General features: G+C 35.2%; 1 protein-coding gene and 1 pseudogene across 4 annotated transcripts in view; one reads left to right on the top strand and one right to left on the bottom strand.

Annotated features, from left to right (window-relative positions):
• The window catches only part of RTTN (rotatin), a 180,009-nt gene that overhangs the window by 96,360 nt on the left and 60,692 nt on the right, over positions 1-22,957 (top strand). For 2 of the 3 annotated variants that reach the window (XR_004273607.1, XM_032293725.1), the window contains exons 31-36: positions 2,018-2,176; positions 3,735-3,806; positions 4,611-4,664; positions 5,818-6,007; positions 9,640-9,731; positions 17,900-17,993. Coding sequence is in view for 2 of the 3 variants with exons in the window: in XM_032293725.1 (XP_032149616.1) it covers positions 2,018-2,176; positions 3,735-3,806; positions 4,611-4,664; positions 5,818-6,007; positions 9,640-9,731; positions 17,900-17,993 (661 nt within the window). In the remaining variant the exon portion in view is untranslated. The remainder of the gene's footprint in view (positions 1-2,017; positions 2,177-3,734; positions 3,807-4,610; positions 4,665-5,817; positions 6,008-9,639; positions 9,732-17,899; positions 17,994-22,957) is intronic. The other variant, XM_032293726.1, reaches the window with a different exon arrangement.
• LOC116561791 lies at positions 19,001-20,424 on the bottom strand (annotated as a pseudogene). Its single transcript, XR_004273608.1, has one exon. The product of XR_004273608.1 is annotated as a prefoldin subunit 3 pseudogene (transcript).

The raw sequence follows: 22,957 nt of genomic DNA, 5'->3' as shown, positions 1-22,957 counted from the left end.
TTCTCTGTCCTCTTTAGTTCAAACTAGCAGTGTCTTTGCTGATATAATCCCATCTCTATTCCTGGCTTCTGCTGAGATGTCTGATTAAGTCCGTGAATTGCAACCATGATCTCTTTCTTAAATGATTATTCAGCCACACCCTCCATGTTCTCTTTAAAACAAGCTTCTTATTTTTTGCACGGATAGGCTGAGAATTTTTCAAATCTTGTTCTTGTTTCTTTTTGCTTACCCATTCTTAATTCCTTCTTTAATTCATCTCTCTCCTTTTGCATTTTGCTATAAGCAATCAGGAGGAACCAAGCCACTTTTCAACACTTTGCTTAGAAATCTTCTCAGCTAAATATCCAATTTCATTGCTCACAAATTCTGCCTTCCACAAAACACTAGAACATGACCACAGCTCAACCACTTCTCTTGCCAGTTTGTAACAAGGATTGCCTTTCCTCGAGTAACCTTTTTTTAAATAACGCTTTCCTCATTTTTGTCTGAGATCTCGTGAGAGTTACCCATGTCTACGTTTCTGGCATGCTCCTCAAAACTCTTCCAGCCTCTAGCCCATTGCCTAGTGCCAAAGTCACTTTCATGTGTTGAGGCATTTGTTTCCGCAGCACCCCCACTCCGTGGTACAAAAATCTGTGTTAGTGTGCCCAGGCTTGCATCACAAAATATTATCGCCTGAGTGGCTTACAAACAGAAATTTATTTCTTGCAGTTCTGGAGGCTGCAAGTCAAGATCAGAATGTCAGCATGGTTGGTTTCTGGTTTACAGATGGCTACCTTCTCACTGTGTGCTCACATGACCTCTCCTTGGTGCATGCATGTGGAGAAAGATTTCCCTCTTTCTTGAGCCCACCATTCCTAATGCAGCAGGGTCCCACCCTTATAACTTCATTTAACTGTAGTCACCTTCTATCACCAAATACAGTTTGGGGATTAGGGCTTCAACATAGGAGTTTTGAGAAGACAAAGTTCAGTGCACAGCACCCTCCTTTTCAATCAAATTTGTTAGAGTATAGATTGAAAATATAAAAGAGAAAAGGTTAAAGTATCTGTTACTTTCAGAAGAGTGGAAAATTATTAGAGAGGCTTAGCCATTTTGAAACTGTTGAGAAGGATCTGGAAATTATAGTTAAGTGACATGTAAGTGTCATGTAATGAAATTAAATGCCAAAATTGCATTTGCATTACAGTACAAAATTTTGTATTATTAAAGAACTTTCCAGTTTTAGCCAGTTGTTCACTGATTTCAAGCAAGACATGATTAGATGCTATTATAATAAAACCTTATTTATAGAAATATTTGAAATACATTTTTTAGTCACATTGAACTTGGACTTACTACTTGACTGTGTTATGACTGCATTTTTTTTTTTAAATCCTGTAGTGGTCATTGAAACTATATTTTTAGGTTAGAATTCAGAAATTTACCAACATGTATGGCTTGAACAGCAGTGGTTCTACAGCAAGCATGTTATACCATGTCAATCTTATTTGGAAATATTTTTCTCTTAAAATAATTTTTTGAAGAAAATACGAAATGCCTTGTAAAATGATAATTGCCTCTTTGTTTAGAAGTTTTAAGAAAGTTAAAACCATTTATTTGGAAGAAACACCAAAAAATTAAGAAACGTAGAACAAAGAATAGCTACCTTTTTGAAGAATGAAGAATAAATTGAAATTGTGTTCATAAAAGGTTAAGTGCCCTATGCTTTCCCTAGAAAAATACTTGCAAACTATAAATTTTATGCTTCTTTTTATACCCACTTTTAATTTGCTTTGAAATTTGATTATATTTAATTTTTCCTATATTATTGCTTCCTTGAGTCGTGGAATGGGATTTTTATTCATTCATAAACTTATAGGACACTGTGTTCTATAGATGTTTCTTATAATTTAGGATCATAAAATCAATGCTATATATTTTTTAAAGTATGATATTTTATATACCCGAAAAACTAAGAATTTATGTCAGGAAAAAGGCTTATTTGATTCAACAACTTTCTCTTTAATTTGAACAGGTGAGATTTACTTCACTGGGATTAGGATCAGCACTGACCACCCTTGAAACTGGCTGTGTTGCCTTGGCAAACAGTTGTCAGAACATTTCTGGGGGGCTCTGGGGAACTGTGGTGAACATTCTTCTGGACCAGTCCGAATGTAGTATGGTGCGCCGGGAGGTATGTCTGTTTTTTTAGCACTCTTTCTCCTTTTTTCCTTAGAAATTCTTTGTGATAGTGTCTATAAGCGATACGTGACTCCTGATCAACATGGTGGACTGACCATTGACCATTATCTCTTCCACCTGTGAAAAAACCCAAACAAAATGATAGTAGAGGACTTAAAAGGTATTAATTCACAGTAAAAACTTCCGATAAGGTCAAATCAGAATATACTATGTTTTAATGTGAACTCTTTTATTTTATTATGCATTGAAAAATAGTTCACAGGAAAAAATTACTTTTATATTATCTCAGCATTTATGGGTCTCTAATATTTAAGAAGCTTTAATACAGATAAGAGGCTGTCAAAATAACTTTCTTTGTAGTATTTATCATATAACATGAGAGGGAAAAATAAACCGTATTTTAATTCTTTCTAAATAGTTTGTTTTTTTAATTGCTGCTTTTATTAAAGTAATGATTCATGTAAATAGTTTTAAAACAATAATCAAATTGTACTTAGAGGTTTATGAAAAAAACAGCAGTTCCTGGGTCCACCATTAGCCAGTCCCCAGTTCCAAGCTCAAAAGGTTAGTTTTCTTGCTATTTGACTTCATGTTTTTTTTTTTTTTTTTGAGACGGAGTTTCACTCATGTTACCCAGGCTGGAGTGCAATGGCGCGATCTCGGCTCACCGCGACCTCCGCCTCCTGGGTTCAGGCAATTCTCCTGCCTCAGCCTCCTGAGTAGCTGGGATTACAGGCACGCACCACCATGCCCAGCTAATTTTTTGTATTTTTAGTAGAGACGGGGTTTCACCATGTTGACCAGGATGGCCTCGATCTCTTGACCTCGTGATCCACCCGCCTTGGCCTCCCAAAGTGTTGGGATTACAGGCGTGAGCCACTTCATGTTTTTAAGTAGTAATGTTTATATTTACGGCTTCTTCTTGATTTATCAACTTTAAAGCTTTTCTATCACTTCTAGTTACCATGGTTGGAAATGCCAGTTTCTGAGATCGCCCTGTTAATCCTGTCATTCTCCCATTATGGTTATATCATCTTTCATTAGTAGACAATGCTCCTATTTGTATGATTATTTAATTTGATCATCTGCAGGACCTAGTCAGTCAAGTTGGACATTTGTGGTTTGTTTTTCTAGTTGGCAAGTTTTTATTGAAAAGAGTCTGTATAAAAGAAGGGAGAAAGAGCAGGGAGAGGAGTGTGTGTTTAATCTTAAAGGGGACAGTCAAAACCTAAAAGTATGTTTCATAAATGCTCCCAGAAGAGTTTATATTATACAAATCATTTTTTAATAAAGCTGAATTCTGAAATAGGAAAAAATATATTTTCTGATGAAATAATTTCATATACTGTTAGGTCATTACCTACCAAGGTCATCACCTAACAAGAAATACAGTTTGACAGTTCTCATAATGACCTCTCAGCATGTGCAATTGACCAGAGATAAGTCTTTTGCTATTACATTACAATATATTGGTTATTTCAGAGATGACAACAAGATGGCAGTATTGACTTTTTTTTTTTTTTTTTTTTTTTTTTTTTTTACATTTTCAGGCTGCATTTATTTTTCAGAATCTCCTTGTAATTCCAATGCCTACAGAAATTATAAAGGATTATACTTGGCAGGTGGGTGATTTTAAACAATTATCAACCTAGTAGATATTTCAAATTAATTGGTGATAAATTTTCAACATAAGTAGTATATTTCATTTCTGATGAAACTATATACAATATACTATATATTCTCTTAAAACAGAATGTAGAGTTTTTCTTATGCTGACCATACTTAAAAATTCTCCTCTGTAATGTTCAAAATAATTTTAAATGATAATAGTTGACATGATGTTTACTATATTTTAGACACTCTTCTAGAAATGTAAGAGTGTACACTCTTCTAGAAATGTAAGTTGTATAATTTTTTGAGTTGTGAACTGTTACTATCCTCGTTTTCTAAGTTTAGGAGCTTTTGAACAGAGAGTTTAAATAGTTTGCCTAAATCACACAGCTAGTCAGTGGTGCACCTTTGCTTTGAGTCTAGGTAGTCTCTTACCCACTTCACTATATTACTTTTCTAATTTAGTTATGATAAACAAATTTGTAGATATGTGTTGATGTTAACACAATTCTTATTTGTTAATTACTTCCGTGTATTATTATTATAAGGGATCTAATTTGTGATGTTAAGCAGTTTATTGTAAGTCTCTTGGGTGTTTGGCATGTTTTGTGCATGTAAGTATAACTTGCTTAAAAGATAGAATTTCTTGAAGCTGTGAAAATTGGCTCTGTGTTTTTGGATGAATACTTTACTGTACATAATTAGATAAGGTAATGCATTAAAGGGCCCCATTGCCTGTAACAAATATACCTTGGTTAATAAACGACCACATAATCCCATTCTCCTTGTATTTCTATTTTACCTGATTCTTCTAGACCTCTACATTTAAAATAACAACAATGACCACCATGGGCTGGCTGTTCCTTACAGTAGTCTTATTTCTTATATAAATTGCCCTGTTTAGGAAGAGTAAGCTTACAATGTTGGTAGATTTATTAAAACACAACAATAACTTCATAGTCGTAAAAGACATTGAATATTGAAGTAAGAGTTTTTATAGTGTTGTATATAAATGTTATCAAAAAGAAGTGTTAATAGAAATACCTTGTTAGTTTAATTATGCCTTTAACTTGTGAATTCCTTTATCTTTCTGAAGAGTCAGTTAAAATATCTGTCTTTTCTTGATGATGGGGAGGGTGAAAGAAGAGACACACACACAAATCTTATGGTTAAAGGGAAACTTGGAATATGTTTTGACCATATCTTTTTTGTTGGCTGTTAGATTTATGTTTGCTATCTTTTATTTTTCTCTTTCGTATGGCCTGTTTTAAAATCTTGACTTTATTATCATTTCTCAGAAAATAGAAATATTTATAAACTAATGATGGGATTGTTTGCAAACTTTAAACCAATCCTTATTGCTTGATATTTGCTATTAGATATTCCCGGAAAAGTAGTAAGTGACAATGCAAAATATTAAGGAAAAATGCAAAGAGAAAAAATTATGTAATGACAGATTCTTTTCACCCTCTTGTGGCAGTTCGTGTGTGTGTGTGTGTGTGTGTGTGTGTGTGTGTGTGTTTTCCTTGTCAGGATTAATTCAGCAGGAAGTAATGTGGCAAATTTTGCCTTGGATATTGATGGACCTTTTCATTTTATTTGGCTTAGTGATAGGTATAAAAAATAATTATGAACATAATTACTTGGACCACCTTATTTCATATATTTTAACACCTGTTATTTTCCATTATATGTAAATTGAAACATACTGCTTTTATTGTGTTTTTGGCTCAAGTGTATGATTTCTTAGTAAAAGCTGATCGTTTCATAGAAACATTTTAAATCAAATGGTCCCTCAAGAGAGAGATCAGCTTTGTGCCTTCAGGGGATGTTTAGGCAGCAAAGGCCTGGAGCATTTTTGTCCTAGGTCAGGCTGCTTTAAATGTGTAAGGACAGAAGAAGAGTGGAAGGAGATGGTAGCATCTGAGACCCATTCATTTCCTTGAGAGGAGACAATGGATTTTTTTAAAGAAATTGTTTGATATGTGAGTGTCTCCTTCTTCTTTCCCTCTTTTCCTACAGGGGCCCTGTGTCCATGATGAGGACTCTGGCCTATCCCTCATTGGAAAACCTGCCCTTCAGGCTCTTTTATATCATTGCCATTTTTATGAACATTTGAATCAGATGGTAAAACATTGTTACCTAGGGCGGTGTATGTTTGATTTGAATTTTTCTGCTTTTGATAGAAATTCAGAAGGCAATGATTTAAATGGTAAGTACAATATCTTTATATTTTTATTTTTATAATATGTAACTTTTAAAAATTGGTAAAAATACATATGTTTGTTTAAAAAAATTGACAAATAAAGAAAAGTATACAGGGAAAACATTCATTTCCATTTCACCACTCAGATAGATATATTTTCTTCCAGTCTTCTTTCTCTGTATAGCTTTCTTTGTTTATGTAATTATGTTAATATCTTATGTACATGTTTGTATTTCCTTCTTTCATTAAATATTACACAAGCATTTTTCAATGTGATAAATTCTTGATGGAAATTATTTTTGACATCTTATTAATGTTTCATAAGTTATGCCCATTAGTACAGTTTTATAGTTTCTTTTTTTAAAAAAATTTATTATACTTTAAGTTCTGGGGTACTTGTGCAGATTGTGCAAGTTTGTTACATAGGTATACATGTACCACGGTTGTGGTTTGCTGCATCCATTGCCCTTTCATCTACATTAGATACTTTTCCTGGCGCTATCCCACCCCAATCCTCCCACCCCTGTTATTCTTCCCCTAGGCCCCCACCCCCTAGGCCCCGGTGTGTGATGTTTCTCTCCCTGTGTCCATTTGTTTTCATTGTTCAACACCCACTTATGAGTGAGAACATGTTGTGTTTGGTTTTTTGTTCTTGTGTCAGTTTGCTGAGAATGATGGTTTCCAGATTCATCCATGTCCCTGCAAAGGACATAAACTCATCCTTTTTTATGGCTGCATAGTATTCCATGGTGTATATGTGCCACAATCCCTTTAACCAGTCCATCACTGTTGGGCATTTGGGTTGGTTCCAAGCCTTTGCTATTGTGAATAGTGCTGCAATAAACATACATGTGCATGTGTCTTTATAATAGAATGATTTATAATCCTTTGGGTATATATCCAGTAATGGGATTGCTGGGTCAAATGGTATTTCGAGTTCTAGATCCTTGAGGAATTACCACACTGTCTTCCATAATGGTTGAATTAACCTACATACCCACCAACAGTGTAAAAGTGTTCCTATTTCTCCACATTTTCTCTAGCATCTGTTGTCTCCTGATTTTTTTTAATGATCACCATTCTAACTGGCGTGAGGTGGTATCTCAATGTAGTTTTGATTTGCATTTCTCTAATGACCATTGATGCTGAGCTTTTTTTCATATGTTTGTTGGCCACGTAAATGTCTTCTTTTGAAAATTGTCTGTTCATATCCTTTGCTCACGTTTTGATGGGGTTGTTTTTTTCTTGTAAATTTGTGTAAGTTCTTCATAGATGCTGGATATTAGCCCTTTGTCAGATGGGTAGATTGCAGAAATTTTTTCCCATTCTGTTGGTTGCCAGTTCACTCTATTGATCGTTTCTTTTGCTGTGCAGAAGCTCTTAAGTTTAATTAGATCCCATTTGTTTATTTTGGCTTTTGTTGCCATTGCTTTTGGTGTTTGAGTCATGAAGTCCTTGCCCATGCCTATGTCCTGAATGGTATTGCCTAGGTTTTCTTCTAGAATTTTTATAGTTTTAGGTCTCATATTTAAATCTTTAATCCATCTGGAGTTAATTTTTGTATAACGTATAAGGAAGGGATCCAGTTTCAGCTTTCTGCATATGGCTGGCCAATTTTCCCAACATCATTTATTAAATAGGGAATCCTTTCCTCATTGCTTGTTTTTGTCAGGTTTGTCAAGGATCACATGGTTATAGTTATGTGGTGTTCTTTCTGAGGCCTCTGTTATGTTCCATTGGTCTATATCTCTGTCTTGGTTCCAATACCATGCTGTTTTGATTATAGTAGCCTTGTAATATAGTTCGAAGTCAGGTACTGTGATATCTCCAGCTTTTTCTTTTCTTTTCATTTTTTTTTTTTTAGGAAGTTTGCTTAGGATTGTCTTGGCCATGCAGGCACTTTTGGTTCCATATGAAGTTTAAGGTGGTTTTTTCAATTCAGTGAAGAAAGTCATTGGTAGCTTGATGGGGGATAGCATTGAATCTATACTTTGGGCACTATGGCCATTTTCATGATATTGATTCTTCCTAACCATGAGTGTGGAATGTTTTTGCATTTGTTTGTGTCCTCTCTTATTTCCTTGAGCATTGGTTTGTAGTTCTTGAAGAAGTCCTTCACATCCCTTGTTAGTTATTTTATTCTCTTTGTAGCAATTGTGAATGGGAGTTCACTCATGAGTTGGCTCTCTGTGTGTCTGTTATTGGTGTGTAGGAATGCTTGTGATTTTTGCACATTGATTTTTTTATCTTGAGACTTTGCTGAAGTTGCTTATCACCTTAAGGAGATTTTGGGCTGAGACGTTGGGGTTTTTTAACTATACAGTCATGTCATCTGCAAACAGGGACACTTTGATGTCCTCTCTTCCTATTCAAATACGCTTTATTTCTTTCTCTTGGCTGATGGCCCTAGCCAGAACTTCCAATACTATGTTGAACAGGAGTGGTGAGAGAGGGCATCCTTGTCTTGTACCAGTTTTCAAAGGGAATGCTTCCAGCTTTTGCCCATTCAGTATAATATTGGCTGTGGGTTTGTCATAAATAGCTCTTATTATTTTGAGATATGTTCCATCAATACCAAGTTATGTTATGCATATCAGTACAGTTTTATAGTTTCTTTCTCTATTAATGTCTTAAACTTTTTTGGAACTTCCATTTCTAGGCAATGTAAATTTTTTCATTCTTCTTGTGAATGAGACCTTTCCCACTACATTTTCTAATTTATTTTGCTCATGTATCAAAAGCTGTTTATTTTAGTATGTTACTCATTTGTCACAGTATTTTCCTGAAACCTGTTTATTCCTTTTGTTTGTAGGTTCTCTTAGATTTGCTGAGTATAAGATCTGAGCACATAAAAATAATAAATATATTTCATAATAAATAGTAATTTAATACTATAAATAGCTTGTATTTGTAAATTCATTTTTAAAGTAATTTTTTAGAATCTTGCCATAGATTGAAACTTACAAAAAAGGTTCAAGAGTAGTACAAGAAAATCCTCAAATGTTAACATTTTACTATATTTACTTTCTACTTCATGTGTGTATATGTGTATAAATGGAAATGTATGATCTCTGTGTATCCTTTCTGAGCCATTTAAGAGTAAATTGAAGACATGAATTTCCGTTATCCCAAATTATTAACTGTGAATTTATGATTTACTTATGATTTACTTTTCTGTTACATCTTGGAGGAATCAAGAAAATGACATTTGATGAAGTTTTGAACATTTTAAATAATTATCCCTGTTAGAAAAGTGACTGACTTAATTGTGTAAATTTCTGTGGATCAGTTACTCAGAGCATGGCCCCAACTAACAGCACTGACATCTTCTGTGAACTTGTTAGAAATGCACATTCAGGGCTTCCACTCTGACCTGGGGTATTGGAACCTCTGGGGTTGGGACTGCAGCAACTGCTTTAGCAAGCTCTCAGTGATTCTCATGCACATTAAACAACAACAACAACAACTCTTTCTTACATTTGCTTTAAAAAAAAAAAGGTCTATCTTAGAAGCTAAATCCATGTAAATTTTTTTTCTTTCTTTAGTTTTGAATTGGTTTCCTGTAATGAGTACTCTTTTAGTTAATTGTTACAGTTCCCAGGAGGGTGTCCATGTTAACATTTTTCTTTTTGTTGCAGGTTTAGATGACTCATTCAAGTTTTGGAGGCCTCCATCCAGGATATCCAGTGAGGATCAAGATCCAAGTTCTCTCTCCACCTCAGAAACAACGGTATTTGCAAAGAATGCATAAGCGCTTCATTTTGAATCTCTGAAAAAATTTGAATTTGCATGGTGGGAAAAGATAAGAATACAAAGTGTAAGGTTATAACAGCTATGATTTATTTGAAATGCTGTCTGCAGAATTTTGCTAAAATTATTGTATATAACCTGCACATCAGCCATACATTATAGATGCTTATTTTGCTTTTCTGTGAGCGCAAACCACTCTGAAGTAAAGTAACTCTGTGATCATTAGTGCTGTAGGTAGCAGAATTGGAGTTTGAACCAGGGTATGCCTTGCTACAGTATAGCTACACTGAGTTGAGTATCCCTTTAGTTGAGAATTTTCAACCTCTCTTTCCTCTCTTTTTTGATAGTACAAAAGTGTGAAAATGTGTTTATCATTAGTATTAGAAGAGAACAGGTTGCATATGATTAAAAATGCTTGATTACCCTGAGATTGTGCTTAAGGGCAGGGCAATGTGAAGAACATTCAGATGTTCCAGTGTGGTGCTGACAACTTTAACACACTTCTAAGTACTTGCATCACATAGAAGTTTATCTGGAATACCTGAAATTTATATATGCCTGTCTGCATGCCTTCTTTCATTCCTTTCATTCATGCATTAGTTGCTTTTTTCTGCAGAAAAGTTTGAAACACTCAGTATTTATGAGTAATGATTGATGTTTTCAGTTATTTATAAACATATAGAATCATTTATTCTCAACTGGATAACATTACCTTTAATTTTAAAGTGTTTTTTGAATAATTACTGTGTTGTATAGAACATATTAGGAAGACGAAGGTTTGATGCATCTGTTTCCAGGAACAAAAATAATATGAGAACAATAATTGTTACATAGACATTATAATTTAAAGATTATGTTTAAACAATCTCCTAGTTTCTCAAAAGACTGATACTTTTTGCTACAGTTTTAAGTCTTTTTTCCCCTAGATTCAAGAGAAGTATTTATGTTTAGTGCTAATCGGACCTTCATATGGAAAAGTAAGATAATTACCCGAGTTCCACTAGATGTCATGCTTTCCTTTCCCACGTGGAGATAGTGTGTACCTTTGTCTCAACAAGAGTAGTAATATGATAAATGCCAAAGTGAAGTGTATTAATTGGTTATTTAGTTCACAGAAGGACAACATGAATGTGTGCTTAAAAGTAAATTTTCTTAGGTTAACCTATTTGTCAGAAGGCTATAGACTAGCCTAGAAATCTTTGTATATACTTCAGTTTTTTGCTTTTAGTAGGTATTCAGTAAATAGTGATTGTTCTAATTAACTTTGAGTTATCCTAGCTATTTTGTGGTGAGCACTCAAGTTGTATTTATCCTATACAAGAAAACACGTCTACTTTTTACTTTCTTTTTTGGGGGGTTCCAAACAATTTTTAGAATGGGTGACTTTTATTTACAAAAATAGACTTAGTATCCTAATTCTACTAGTTGTCATATTTTCTTTACCATACCTACAATGATCTGTATCTTTGTCCCAATGGGAGAAAAATCTGGAGATTTATGCCAGGAATACTTTCAACTAAAGGTGCCAGTGCTTAGACCAAGTCACACTTTCTCATTTTTAGAAACTGTTGAAGTTACAAATTGAGGTATAAGTTGAGTGGATGTACATCTTATTAATCAGCTTATCTGCTTATTTATATCTTTGTTTTATCTCAGAATTGAGAAAAAATGCAATCTCTTATTGGTTGATTGGCTGGTTTTTCTATTTTGTCTTTCCAAGGAAAGCATCATCTTTTGATTTGTGTCTTATCATCCAGCATGCTCCTCCTGGGTCACTATCCATTTTGTGCTGTTAATGCCAAGTTAGGGACTTTTGTGCTGTTATCTAATGAATATTAGTTCAGTTGTTTGGCAAGCTTTGTAAGGATTGTTGGGTCCTGTATGTTTTATAAACTACAGATAGAGTAAGCAGAGTGTCACTGTTAGATCAGGGGCATCGGCCTTGTAAATGCTTCCTCAGGAATGGTCTCTATCAAGCTCAGTATTCTCTTTCTCTAGGGTAGGAGGATTCAGCCATTAGGTGTTGTTTTTCCTCTTGAAATCACATTTATACTTCTGAGAGGTATCCAAGATGGACAAGTGTTTGTGTCTCTTACATACCTGTGTGCAGCAACAGCTTTATGACCAAAATTTGGTCTTTCCTGTTGTTCCTGAGCAGAACTATGTCTGTATTTTTTTAAAATCAATTATCAAAATAGAATATGTGGGAAATGTAATTTTTTTCTTTTTGAGCCTTTCTTTGTGAAATATGTGATACTTTCAAACTTTTGGAGCACAGATTTAAAGAAGCTGATTTTAGTTTTTCTGAACATTGAAAGAGAATTTTTATACTTCATAGTCTTAAAAAAACTGGGCCGGGCACAGTGGCTCATGCCTGTAATCCCAGCACTTTGAGAGGCCAAAGCGGGCGGATCACGAGGTCAAGAGATCAAGACCATCCTGGTCAACATGGTGAAACCCCACGTCTACTAAAAATACAAAAATTAGCTGGGTGCAGTAGTGCACACCTGTAGTCTCAGCTACTCGGTAGGCTGAGGCAGGAGAATCGCTTGAACCTGGGAGGTGGAGGTTGCAGTTAATCGAGATTGCGCCACTGCACTCCATCCTGATGACAGAGCGAGACTCTGTCTCAAAGAAACAAAAACAAACAAACAAACCTGAAAAGCATTGTTATTATCTTGCAAAAGGGGAAATTTGGGTATGGAGTGAGGTCCCACTCCTAGCATAGTGGATGGTAGAACATTCTTTTGAGTCCAGAAGTGTGTTTGCCCCTTCCTTCACTCTAAGGCCAGATGTGATTGATCCCATAAAAGATGCTATAGCCAAGTGGCAGTGAGATTTCTTTAGAAGGAATGATGAAATGAGAAGTGATTTTGAGTAGGACATGGCAATTGAAATGGGCTTTAAAATATTATCCCCGTCTCTTTTATACACGCACACATTTGCAAGGGGCTGAAAAGATTCAAATATTCCTTAGGATTCAGTGACCACTTCAATGATAAAAGTCTATGTGAGAACATAAAGTATAATTAGAAAGTAACTGAATACAAAGTTGTGTGGTACTGAAGGCATTAACATTCAGAAAATGCAAGAGGTTCTTTGGAGTAGAATGTGGGAGGGAAAGCTAAAGTTTGATGACCTGACTAATCAGATAGGAGTTAGTTAAGAAAGCTGAGTCAGCTTTTGGATTTGAAGAGGTAAGATATAATAGCAATAGAGATAAAGATAAACGGATATTTCAGCAGCATGGAATGGCATGAAACATTATGAGAGAAATAATATGGACACTCATTTGATGGTAGTTAAAGTTGTTTCATAGAATGAAGAGTAGACAGAGGACAGTTTAAGCAGGGATGGATCTAAGGGGCTTTTTAAAATAAAAATAGTTTTGACATAGGCATCACTCTTAGGACATAGACAGACTTCCAGCATGGTGACCCCAGGAAAGCTTGAGGAGGTGGCAGTTTGGTGGTGGAGAGAGAAAGAAAATGATATACTCTGTTTAAATAAATTTCAGCCACCTGTGGATTATTGAGAGTCTAACAACCTTATGTATTTAATTAGGAGGAAAATACAAGTGAGACAAGCTTTTGGGAATTTGTGCTCTTAAATTACACAGAGGATGGCACAGGGACTGTGACTATGTTGTGGTGATAATCTGTCCCTTTAAGCGGTCTTTTCGTTAGATGTGCAAGAGTCATCTATCATCTTCTGTTCATTTCCTTCAGAGGAATTTTCGGAACTTTCTTTTTTTAAGTATATTGTACACATCCATTTGAATTATGAATCTATTAGTTACAATGATTTAAACTTCTTGTTATAATTTGTTTAGAATTAATGATTACAAATTGAGAAGCATGTCAAATCTTTTCTTCTCTTGGGCATATAGAGAAAAGTATTTATTAAAATGAACACATGGAACTTAGAATCTCATAGAAACCCTTCACATCTTATAATTTCGCATGTTTTAAAAACATGGCTATATTTGCACTTCATTTTTTTCACATTACAATCCTTATTTTCTCCCTTTATACCTTTTTAAAAACAGCCTTTTTTTGGCACCAGTACTGCTTTTGAGGGAAGTTGATGAAACTGTTATAAGATCATTTTGACAAATAAAATATTCAAGTTCTGAATTAACTTTCAAAAAGTGAAATGACTTTTTTCTTATTTTTTATTTTTTTTTATTTTTTTTTAATTTTTTTTTTTATTGAGACGGAGTTTCACTCTTGTTACCCAGGCTGGAGTGCAATGGCGCAATCTCGGCTCACCGCAACCTCCGCCTCCTGGGTTCAGGCAATTCTCCTGCCTCAGCCTCCTTAGTAGCTGGGATTACAGGCACGTGCCACCATGCCCAGCTAATGTTTTGTATTTTTAGTAGAGACAGGGTTTCACCATGTTGACCAGGATGGTCTCGATCTCTTGACCTCGTGATCCACCCGCCTCGGCCTCCCAAAGTGCTGGGATTACAGGCTTGAGCCACCGCGCCCGGACCGAAATGACTTTTTTCTATAAGGCAGATACAAAGAAAATCATTTTTGAACATTGCTGCATTTTTGCTTATATGACAGAAATTGTCTTTTTTGTGTGCTCCAGTTCTACTTGGATATGGCAAATGACTGCTATTTTCAGGGATTTCAAAGGGACTTTCTTAATTTTAGCTGCTTATCTTACACTGAAGCATAATTTAGAAACCTTCTTTAGTTACCAAATCTGCTTACAAACACATTGAAGACTTTTTTTTGTTTTTATAAGCAAGATTTGAGTCAATTTTATTTTTTATTCCCCTTAGCTTTGAGCTATAAATGACAAATAAAATTGTATGTATGTAAGGTATACAATGAGATTATTTTATCTATGTATATGTGGTGAAATGATTACCACAGTCAAATTAGTTAACCTTAGGGAACCTTTTTTTTGTGTGTGGTAAGAACACTTAAAATCTACTCTCTTAAGAAATTTCAAGTAGACTGTGCGGTATTATTAACCATATTCACCATGCTGCACATTAGATTCCCAGGACTTATTCCCATCTTATCTGAAAGTTTGCACTCTTTGACCAAACATCTCCCCCTTTGCCCAACTCTTATCCGCTAGCAACATCCATTACACAATCTGAGTCTGTTTTAGGACAGTACCTTTAAAAGTAGCATCAACCTGCTCTAAAAACCTTGTATTGTCTTCTGCAATATCTGCAAAGTGATAAGGCTAGAAATATATTCAAATTCAGGTTTCATTTTGTCTTATCAAGGGAATATAAATTGAAGATCTTAGGATATGTTATACGGTAGACGTGAAAACAAGGGAAAAGTCTAGACCATGATTTTGCACTTAGCCCATTTTAGTGAATTGAGCAAGTGATAGATACAAGAATTAGACTCTCACTGTTGTAAGAGGACAACCCTAGGCATCCCACATGGGGCTTCCTACTTACTGCGAGGTAGAGAGCAGCATGAAGCTTGACGGGAAGGGATGACTTAGGCAGGCCCAGTTTGCTCTTAAAGCCAACTCCCCCTCCCTCAGCTTTCCCTTCTCTGTCTGGGATGGGACAGAGGTCTTAGTCTAGCTGAAGTTTCATGGGGACACGGGGATCACGGAGAAAGAAGCCTCTCCTCTCAAACGAGGCCAGCCACCTTTCTCAAGAGGTACATCTGAGGACATGCTCTGATTTTAATGCATTTATGCTGTCATTCATGAATACAGTCCTGGACTGAGAATCCTGATTAGTCTCAATTTCAACAAATCCCTTAACTTGTGGTTCTTTTCTCTAAATGAGGACCTGGACTAGATCAGGCTTTTTCTACCTATAGGTGCTCATACTGCACCTTCTAGTAGCTAGTACTTGAATGCCAAAATTGTCTAGTTATTACTTGGATTTCAAGGTGAAAAGTAACATATTTACATATCAGTGTACATTATCAAATATAACCAAATACTATATTGGAGATTATTTCTAAACAAGCAAGGATTTGAGCACAGAAGTGGAGGAATTTTTTGTTTTTACTTATTAAAATAGCAATATGTTAATTTAGCAAATTTAAAAAATAGAGAGAGGATAGTAGAAATATAAATCATCCATAATCAAGTTTAAAGCACCATATAAGGCAATCTTTGTGTTTCTCCAGCCACATGACATAAGTTATAATACAACTATAAGGTACTTTCTAAAAGGATCTTTTCTAAACTTGTGTATCCCTTCTGTGGACTATACTAGGAAAAATCAGATTTTTATTAATGCCAGACCTTTGTTCACAAAGCACAACTTAGCTTTCTTCTAATGAGCCAGGTATTTAGTGGGCCCTTATAAGCTTTCTTTCTGCACACTGATCTTGAAACTGCAAACCAGATACCTATTTCTATCACTAATAAGGCCTTCTTGAGTCTTTGTCAACTGAAAGAATGTTCAGTGAAATGATAAAGGATTTCAGCATCATTATCTCCTTAAGTTTTCTTATACAAGCAAGATTTGTGGCAGGAGCCAGATAGATTAGCTTTTGCATAGTTCGTGATACCAGTTTTGGCATATGATTTTCTTCACTGAACTATAAATGTTGTCTTGATATCTGTTGACAGGAACAGATATCACATTCATCTCATTGCCAATTGTAGGCAAATATATTTTTTAAATTAAACAAGCTTTAGGTTATTTTTACCTAGTATCTGGATCTAATATTATATAAAATAAGGCATTTAATGTTTGTTTATGTTTGACTTATTTAGACTGAACTTTTTTCTGGATTTAGCTTTTAGGTTATTTTATATGCTTAGCTTACATTTTTTAGCTGCAGCTTCCTCACTTATTTCTTAGTATCATGACTTATATTTACTTAATGTGGTGAAAGATGGTTAAGGGCTCAAGTTAAAAGGGGGAATCAAAAAACTGTTTATTTCATGTTCAGTAATTTCTTCAAGTTTATATTCTCTTTACTATTAGAAACTATAAATGAAAATAACCTTACTTTTTGCTTTCATTATATCATAGTAAGTCTAAGGTACTCTATTTAAGTGTTAAGATATATACACAATCAACATACAAATGTCATAAGTAATATAGGATCTGAGTCTGGAGTGGTACTTTATAACTTCTGTTGATCGCTTATGTTGTGTTGCATGCACTGATATGGAGGCTACCCAGATATGGGCACTTCATGTTGTTTCACAGAGGAGAAATTGATGGTAAAGAGAAGAGTTATCTGATTTCACCACGTAAAGTGTTTTTCACCTAAGAGGTGCCAAACACATCACTTTGGGCTTTTTCAGTCTTAGAAGGTCGGTCTGCTCATTATAAACCTGTAGTTGAAATTGTATTTGCTTTCCACAGATTTTTCTGTTATTTAAATGTTGTATTCTGAAGCAGTGTCAGCATATTGGCACAACTTTTTAATATTCTTCCTTGATATGAGATGAGGTGGAGAAAAATCTTTTAATACTTTAATTTTTTAGGCATTATTAAAATTTATATTTGCCACTTGGAACATTAAAAAATATCTTTGTTATGAATCAAGAAATGCAAAATATAACAATGAAATATAGTTAAAGTGGTATATTTTAGCCTTTCTAACATTTGGGCAATGAGAGAATTGGCCTTATGGGAACCTTAAACACCTAAATGAACCTCAAGTTAAAACTTTGCTCCTTTGAGTCACTGATTTATGTAAACAATGACAGTTCCTTTAAGAAGAAGTAGAAGGCCGGGCGCGGTGGCTCAAGCCTGTAATCCCAGCACTTTGGGAGGCCGAGGCGGGTGGATCACGAGGTCAAGAGATCAAGACCATCCTGGTCAACATGGTGAAACCCCGTCTCTACTAAAAACTACAAAAAATTAGCTGGGCATGGTGGTGCATGCCTGTAATCCCAGCTACTCAGGAGGCTGAGGCAGGAGAATTGCCTGAACCCTGGAGGCGGAGGTTGCGGTGAGCCGAGATCGCGCCATTGCACTCCAGCCTGGGTAACATGAGTGAAACTCCGTCTCAAAAAAAAAAAAAAGAAGAAGTAGAAAATGCCATTTATAAAAACTACTGTAAGTTATCTTAACCAGTATAATTTTTTTATAAATCTTCTTGTTTAAGGATATCTTGTGTATATGTTGCTTCTGTTTCATTTTCCATACTGTCACATTAATAGGTAAAATAATTTGCTGATTCATAGGTGGCACCTTCATCGGAGAGTGCTGAATTCCAGCCACTTGTGCAGTCACCAACACTTCTACCTGAAGTCTCCCATGACCAGTTTGTGGCTCAAGGTATCCTTTTAGCGAAGACATTCTATCTTCAAAAAAGAAAAATGACAAGTTGGTCCAGACAGATATTTTGAAAGTAAATGTCTAAAGAACATAATTTTAGTGAAATAAGTTATAGACCATTATGAAATAAATTTAGAGTAAATATATCAGAAATTAACAAAACAAATGCTCTTAACTAATAAATGGAATTTGGCTATCAAATAAATAGTCTGATTCCCATATGGCTCCTTGTTAGACTCTTATAGGTATTTGACATTAGAATTTGGGAACTGATGGGTATAACTTTATTTTTTCCCTTCTTTTGAGAAAGCACTTTATTACAAGTAATCCACTTTGAAAGTAAAGAGATTCTGGTATTTTCTAAGGCTGTGCTTCCATTTAAAAGCACATAAAATGTATTCAGTCTTTATTTTATTAGAAATACACAATACACAACTTGGGACTTATTTTTATTAATGACAGTATATAAATTTTACTCCTGGTACTGGGAACTGCTTCCAACACTGCTGTGCTTCAAATTTTATATATTTTGAAGATTGCAGCTTAGCTTTTTTTTTGTTTTTTTAATTCTAGAGAGTATATAAGTATTATTTAGTAGTATTAAATTCCTGACTTGAAATATACTACCTAAAAAGAAAGTAAACAGTGGCATACATATAAGTATATGCAAAGAAAATGCTTTCTGAAACGTTTAGAAAAATTTGCTGAATTAAAACTTTGAATTTTCATTACAATATTGTTTCCAATAATTTCCTAAACAGTGTTCCATTTTGGTTTTTAGTAGTTCATGTTCACGATACGTAAAAGTGTTTAACTGTAGGAAATACTCATTTGATCTTTTTTTTTTTAAAGCATCAGTGTTTTAATACCACGAAATATAAGTACAAAACATTGTATACTTTTTAACTACGTGGAGATGAACTAACACATTTATATTTTTATCAGAATCTGTACCACCCAGCACTGGCCAATGTACTAGTAGCTTTCCACAGGGATTTTTTTTTTTTACTATTCCTATAAGGTTTTCTCATGAGTAAAAAAGCTCACAACTCTTTTCAGCCATTGCAGATTTACATTTATCTTAATATTCCTGTTCAAGATGCTTTGGAGAACTGTTAAGAACTACAAAATCACCTTAGCCAAGAGTTTCAAATGAGTAACTTTATTTCATATTGGCCAAGATCTCCCTTATGTTGGCACTGCAAAGACACTATGCACTTATCTGAGGTTAAAAAAAAATGTTGTCTTAATAGCCCTCTTACTGCATAACAAGGCAAATTACCATTTCCTGAAATGTTCAAAATATCATAGTAGTTATTTGTTAAGCACTAAGTCATGAAACCCCATTTATAGAAGACACTAGCAATGGAGGATCACTAAATCCTACATATACCAAATAAAAACCAGTTTACAAATACTCCCAATATCTGTCTTCTCTACTTCTAAAATGGTTTAACCACATCAAGTGAGAGTAACATCGGCCAATAAGAAAGGGAAAAAGTAAGCTGTGCTAGTGTCTGGCATTCAGCTTCCATAGCATGTCTCACAGTTTTTGGCCATTTCAGCTAAGAGTTCTCTTATGACAAAAATAATGATTAAAATAGCATTAGCTTTGCTGAGAAATGTGAAAATAAAAACACAAAGTCAAAAATATTTGAAACTGATTTTGTTTTTATAAATAAATAAAATGGTGTTTATCTTTTCTTAAAATTCTTGCTGTTAAAACATTCAAAATTATGTCAACCTGTAAGGATAAAGGAGTATTTGAGATAACAAGTTTGGAAAACTGAACCACAGTTTTAATTGCCAACATTATGCTTTGTTCTTGGTACAATCATCCCTGTTTCTTCTTTTTACATCCCAATTATATACCCTGGCCATACTGACTTCTGTGGTAGTAAATTGATCTTGAAGAAAGTCAAGGTCTTCCTCAAGGGAATCAAGATTTTTTGTGGCAGTTGATAAATTCTTTTCCAACAATGCCTGAGCTTCATCAATATCATATTCAAGCATTACATTAGCCCCCAACCACAGGCACACTTTATCATTGGGAGGAACTGAAGCTTTGCAGTACAGGTTATTTGCCAGTAAGAATCTGGTCTCCAGTGAGTTGGTGGACTCCTTTTTCTTCTGCATGTATTTTAGAATTTCCAAAGTCTGTTTAATTTCAGGTATCTGACCTTTTAGCCTTCTTTTCTTTTGAGCAAGGTTGAGTTCCATAAACTTACACTTCTGGTACTGTTCATCCAGCCTCTTTAGTACTGTATCTGTAGTCTCATTCCCAAGCTGTTTCATGAAGGAATCTACGTCTTCCACAAACAAGGCCTCAGGAATCACCAGGTGGAGCCGCCGCCCATTCCCTGTGGCCATTTCTCCTTTGCCACAACCGTCCCTGGCGGCCGCCATCTTGCGGATGCGAGTGCGTGACTGCCTCTCATTTGATCTTAAGAACCACAGGGGCGGGCGCGGTGGCTCACGCCTGTAATCCCCAGCGTGAGGGGAGGCCGAGGCGGGCGGATCACGAGGTCAAGAGACCAAGACCATCCTGGCCATGGTGAAACCCCGCCTCTACTGAAAATACAAAAATTAGCCGGGCGTGGTGGCACGTGCCTGTGGTCCCAGCTACTCGGGAGGCCGAGGCAGGAGAATCGCTTGAACCCTGGAGGTGGAGGTTGCAGTGAGTTGAGATTGTGCCATTGCACTCCAGCCTGGCGGCAGAGCAAGACTCCAAAAAAAAAAAAAAAAAAAAAAAAAACAAAAGGAGCAAACTCAGATTGTTTAAATGGCTAAGGACATAGGGCATGAAGTGAAATTCGATCATGAATTTTGTGAACATTTATCTCTAAAATCATGTAGCCTTACGCTTATTTTTAACGGCTTTATATAGTTCACATAGCATATCATTCACTTGTTTAAAGTGTATAATTTATTGGCTTTATGTATATTCAGAGTTGTGCAACCATCACCACAACCAATTTTAGAGTATTTTTATTATCCCGCAAAAACTTTGTACCTGTTAGCAGTCATTCCCTGTCTACCCCATCCTTGGCACCCTGTGAAATCACTGATCCACTTTCCTTCTTTATAGATTTGCCTGCCTTGGACATTTTGTAAAAATGGAATCATATAACATGGTCTTGTGTGACTGGCATCTTTCACTTAGTGTGCTGTTTTCAAGGTTCATCCATGTTCTAGCATGTGTCAGAACTTCATTTATTTATTGATAAATAATATTCAACTGTATGAGTATATTACAGTTACCCATCATCACTTGATATAGGCATTTGTGTGGATATACAGGCTTTTTCTTTTTTGTTTGGATTACTCTTGATTTTAAATTTATTTTCAAGTATTATGGTTTTTTTTTTTTGAGACAGAGTCTTACTCTGTTGCCAGGCTGGAGTGCAGTGGCGTGATCTCAACTCACTGCAGCCTCTCTGCCTCCTGGGTTCAAGTGATTCTCGTGCCTCAGCCTCCTGAGTAGCTGGGATTACAGAGGTGTGCCACCACATCTGGCTAATTTTTGTATTGTTAGTAGAGATGAGGTTTCACAGTGTCACCCAAGCTAGTCTCGTACCCCTGACCTCAGTTGATCCACCTGCCTTGGCCTCTCAAAAGTGCTGGGATTACATGAGCCACCATGCCCAGCCACAAGTGTTACGCTTTAAATGTATATTTATGCAGTTTTACTGGTTGCCAATCATTTCACCACATATATATGACCCAAAAAAAAAAAAAGTATGTAGAAGAAAGAATACCCACAGAAAGGGGAGGTGTGAACAGAGGGTTCATGCTCACATTACCTTGTGATGTATGACACTATCAGATATATTCCCTTTCTCCTAAACCTGGAAATAAGATCAGAGCATCAAATGTCGCCTTAGTTTTACAAAATAAATTAGCAAGAAAATTGAAAAAATATAACAATTTTCTGAACTAGCTCTTTTTGCAGAAAAATTCAAAAAAGGTTTCTATATGCTTGTTCTAGAAATGCTGAAGACATGTAATACATATTTTATGAATACTGAAACATTACCCCTGAAATCATTTGAACAATTTTTATTGTAATTACCTAAATTTAATTTTTTTCATTTTTATTTCCAAAAATTTATTATTATTTTTAAAGAGACAGGGTCTAGGTCTGTCACCCAGGTTGGAGTGCAGTGGCATGAGCATAGCTCATTACAATCTTGAATGCCTGGGCTCAAGTAATCCTCCTGCCTCAGCCTCCCAAGTGGCTGGGATTACAGGCATAATACTTGAGGGGAAAATAACACAAAGCCTCATGTAAAAGTGAGCAGAAGACATGAAAAGATACTTCACAAAGGCCCTAAAAGTAGCCTTTATCTTTGGATAAATGTTATACAAATTAATACTACCCGAGGATACTTTTTTATTTATTAAATTGCCAACAATTAAGTATTGGCAGTACATTCTGTTGGTGAGGCGAGCCTGTGGAAAACGAGCACTTTCATATGTTGTTAGAATGCAAATTAGTATAATTCTTTTGGAAGAAAATTTGGCAATAGATAACAAAACTATGTATTTACCTTTGACTAAACAATTCCACTTCTAGGAATTCTCTTTTGTTTATCTCCAACAATATAAAAATACATATGTACTTGATAATTTAGCAAGCATTGTTTGTAATCATAAAATATTGGAAACAATATAAATGCCTCTAAGTAGAATGGTAGTTTTTAAATAAATATATAACAATATATAGATAATGATAAATGTGTAACAAAATTATTTATAAATACAATTTATTTTAAAAATAATAATGGAGAACTATAGCTATTAAAAAGAAAAGGGGGGTGCTGGGCACAGCAGCTCACACCTATAATCTTAGAACTTTGGGAGGCTGAGGTAGGAGGGTTGCTTCAGGCCATGAGTTTGAGTTCAGCCTGGGCAATATAGCGAGACTGTGTCTCTACAAAATATAAAATAAATTAGCTGGACAT

This window comes from Sapajus apella, unplaced genomic scaffold, assembly GCF_009761245.1.
Source record: "Sapajus apella isolate SASKATOON/1434 unplaced genomic scaffold, GSC_monkey_1.0 scaffold30, whole genome shotgun sequence".
Lineage (NCBI taxonomy): Eukaryota > Metazoa > Chordata > Mammalia > Primates > Cebidae > Sapajus > Sapajus apella.
The sequence above is the reverse complement of the archived record's forward strand: the minus strand, read 5'-3'. Positions and strand labels throughout refer to the sequence as shown.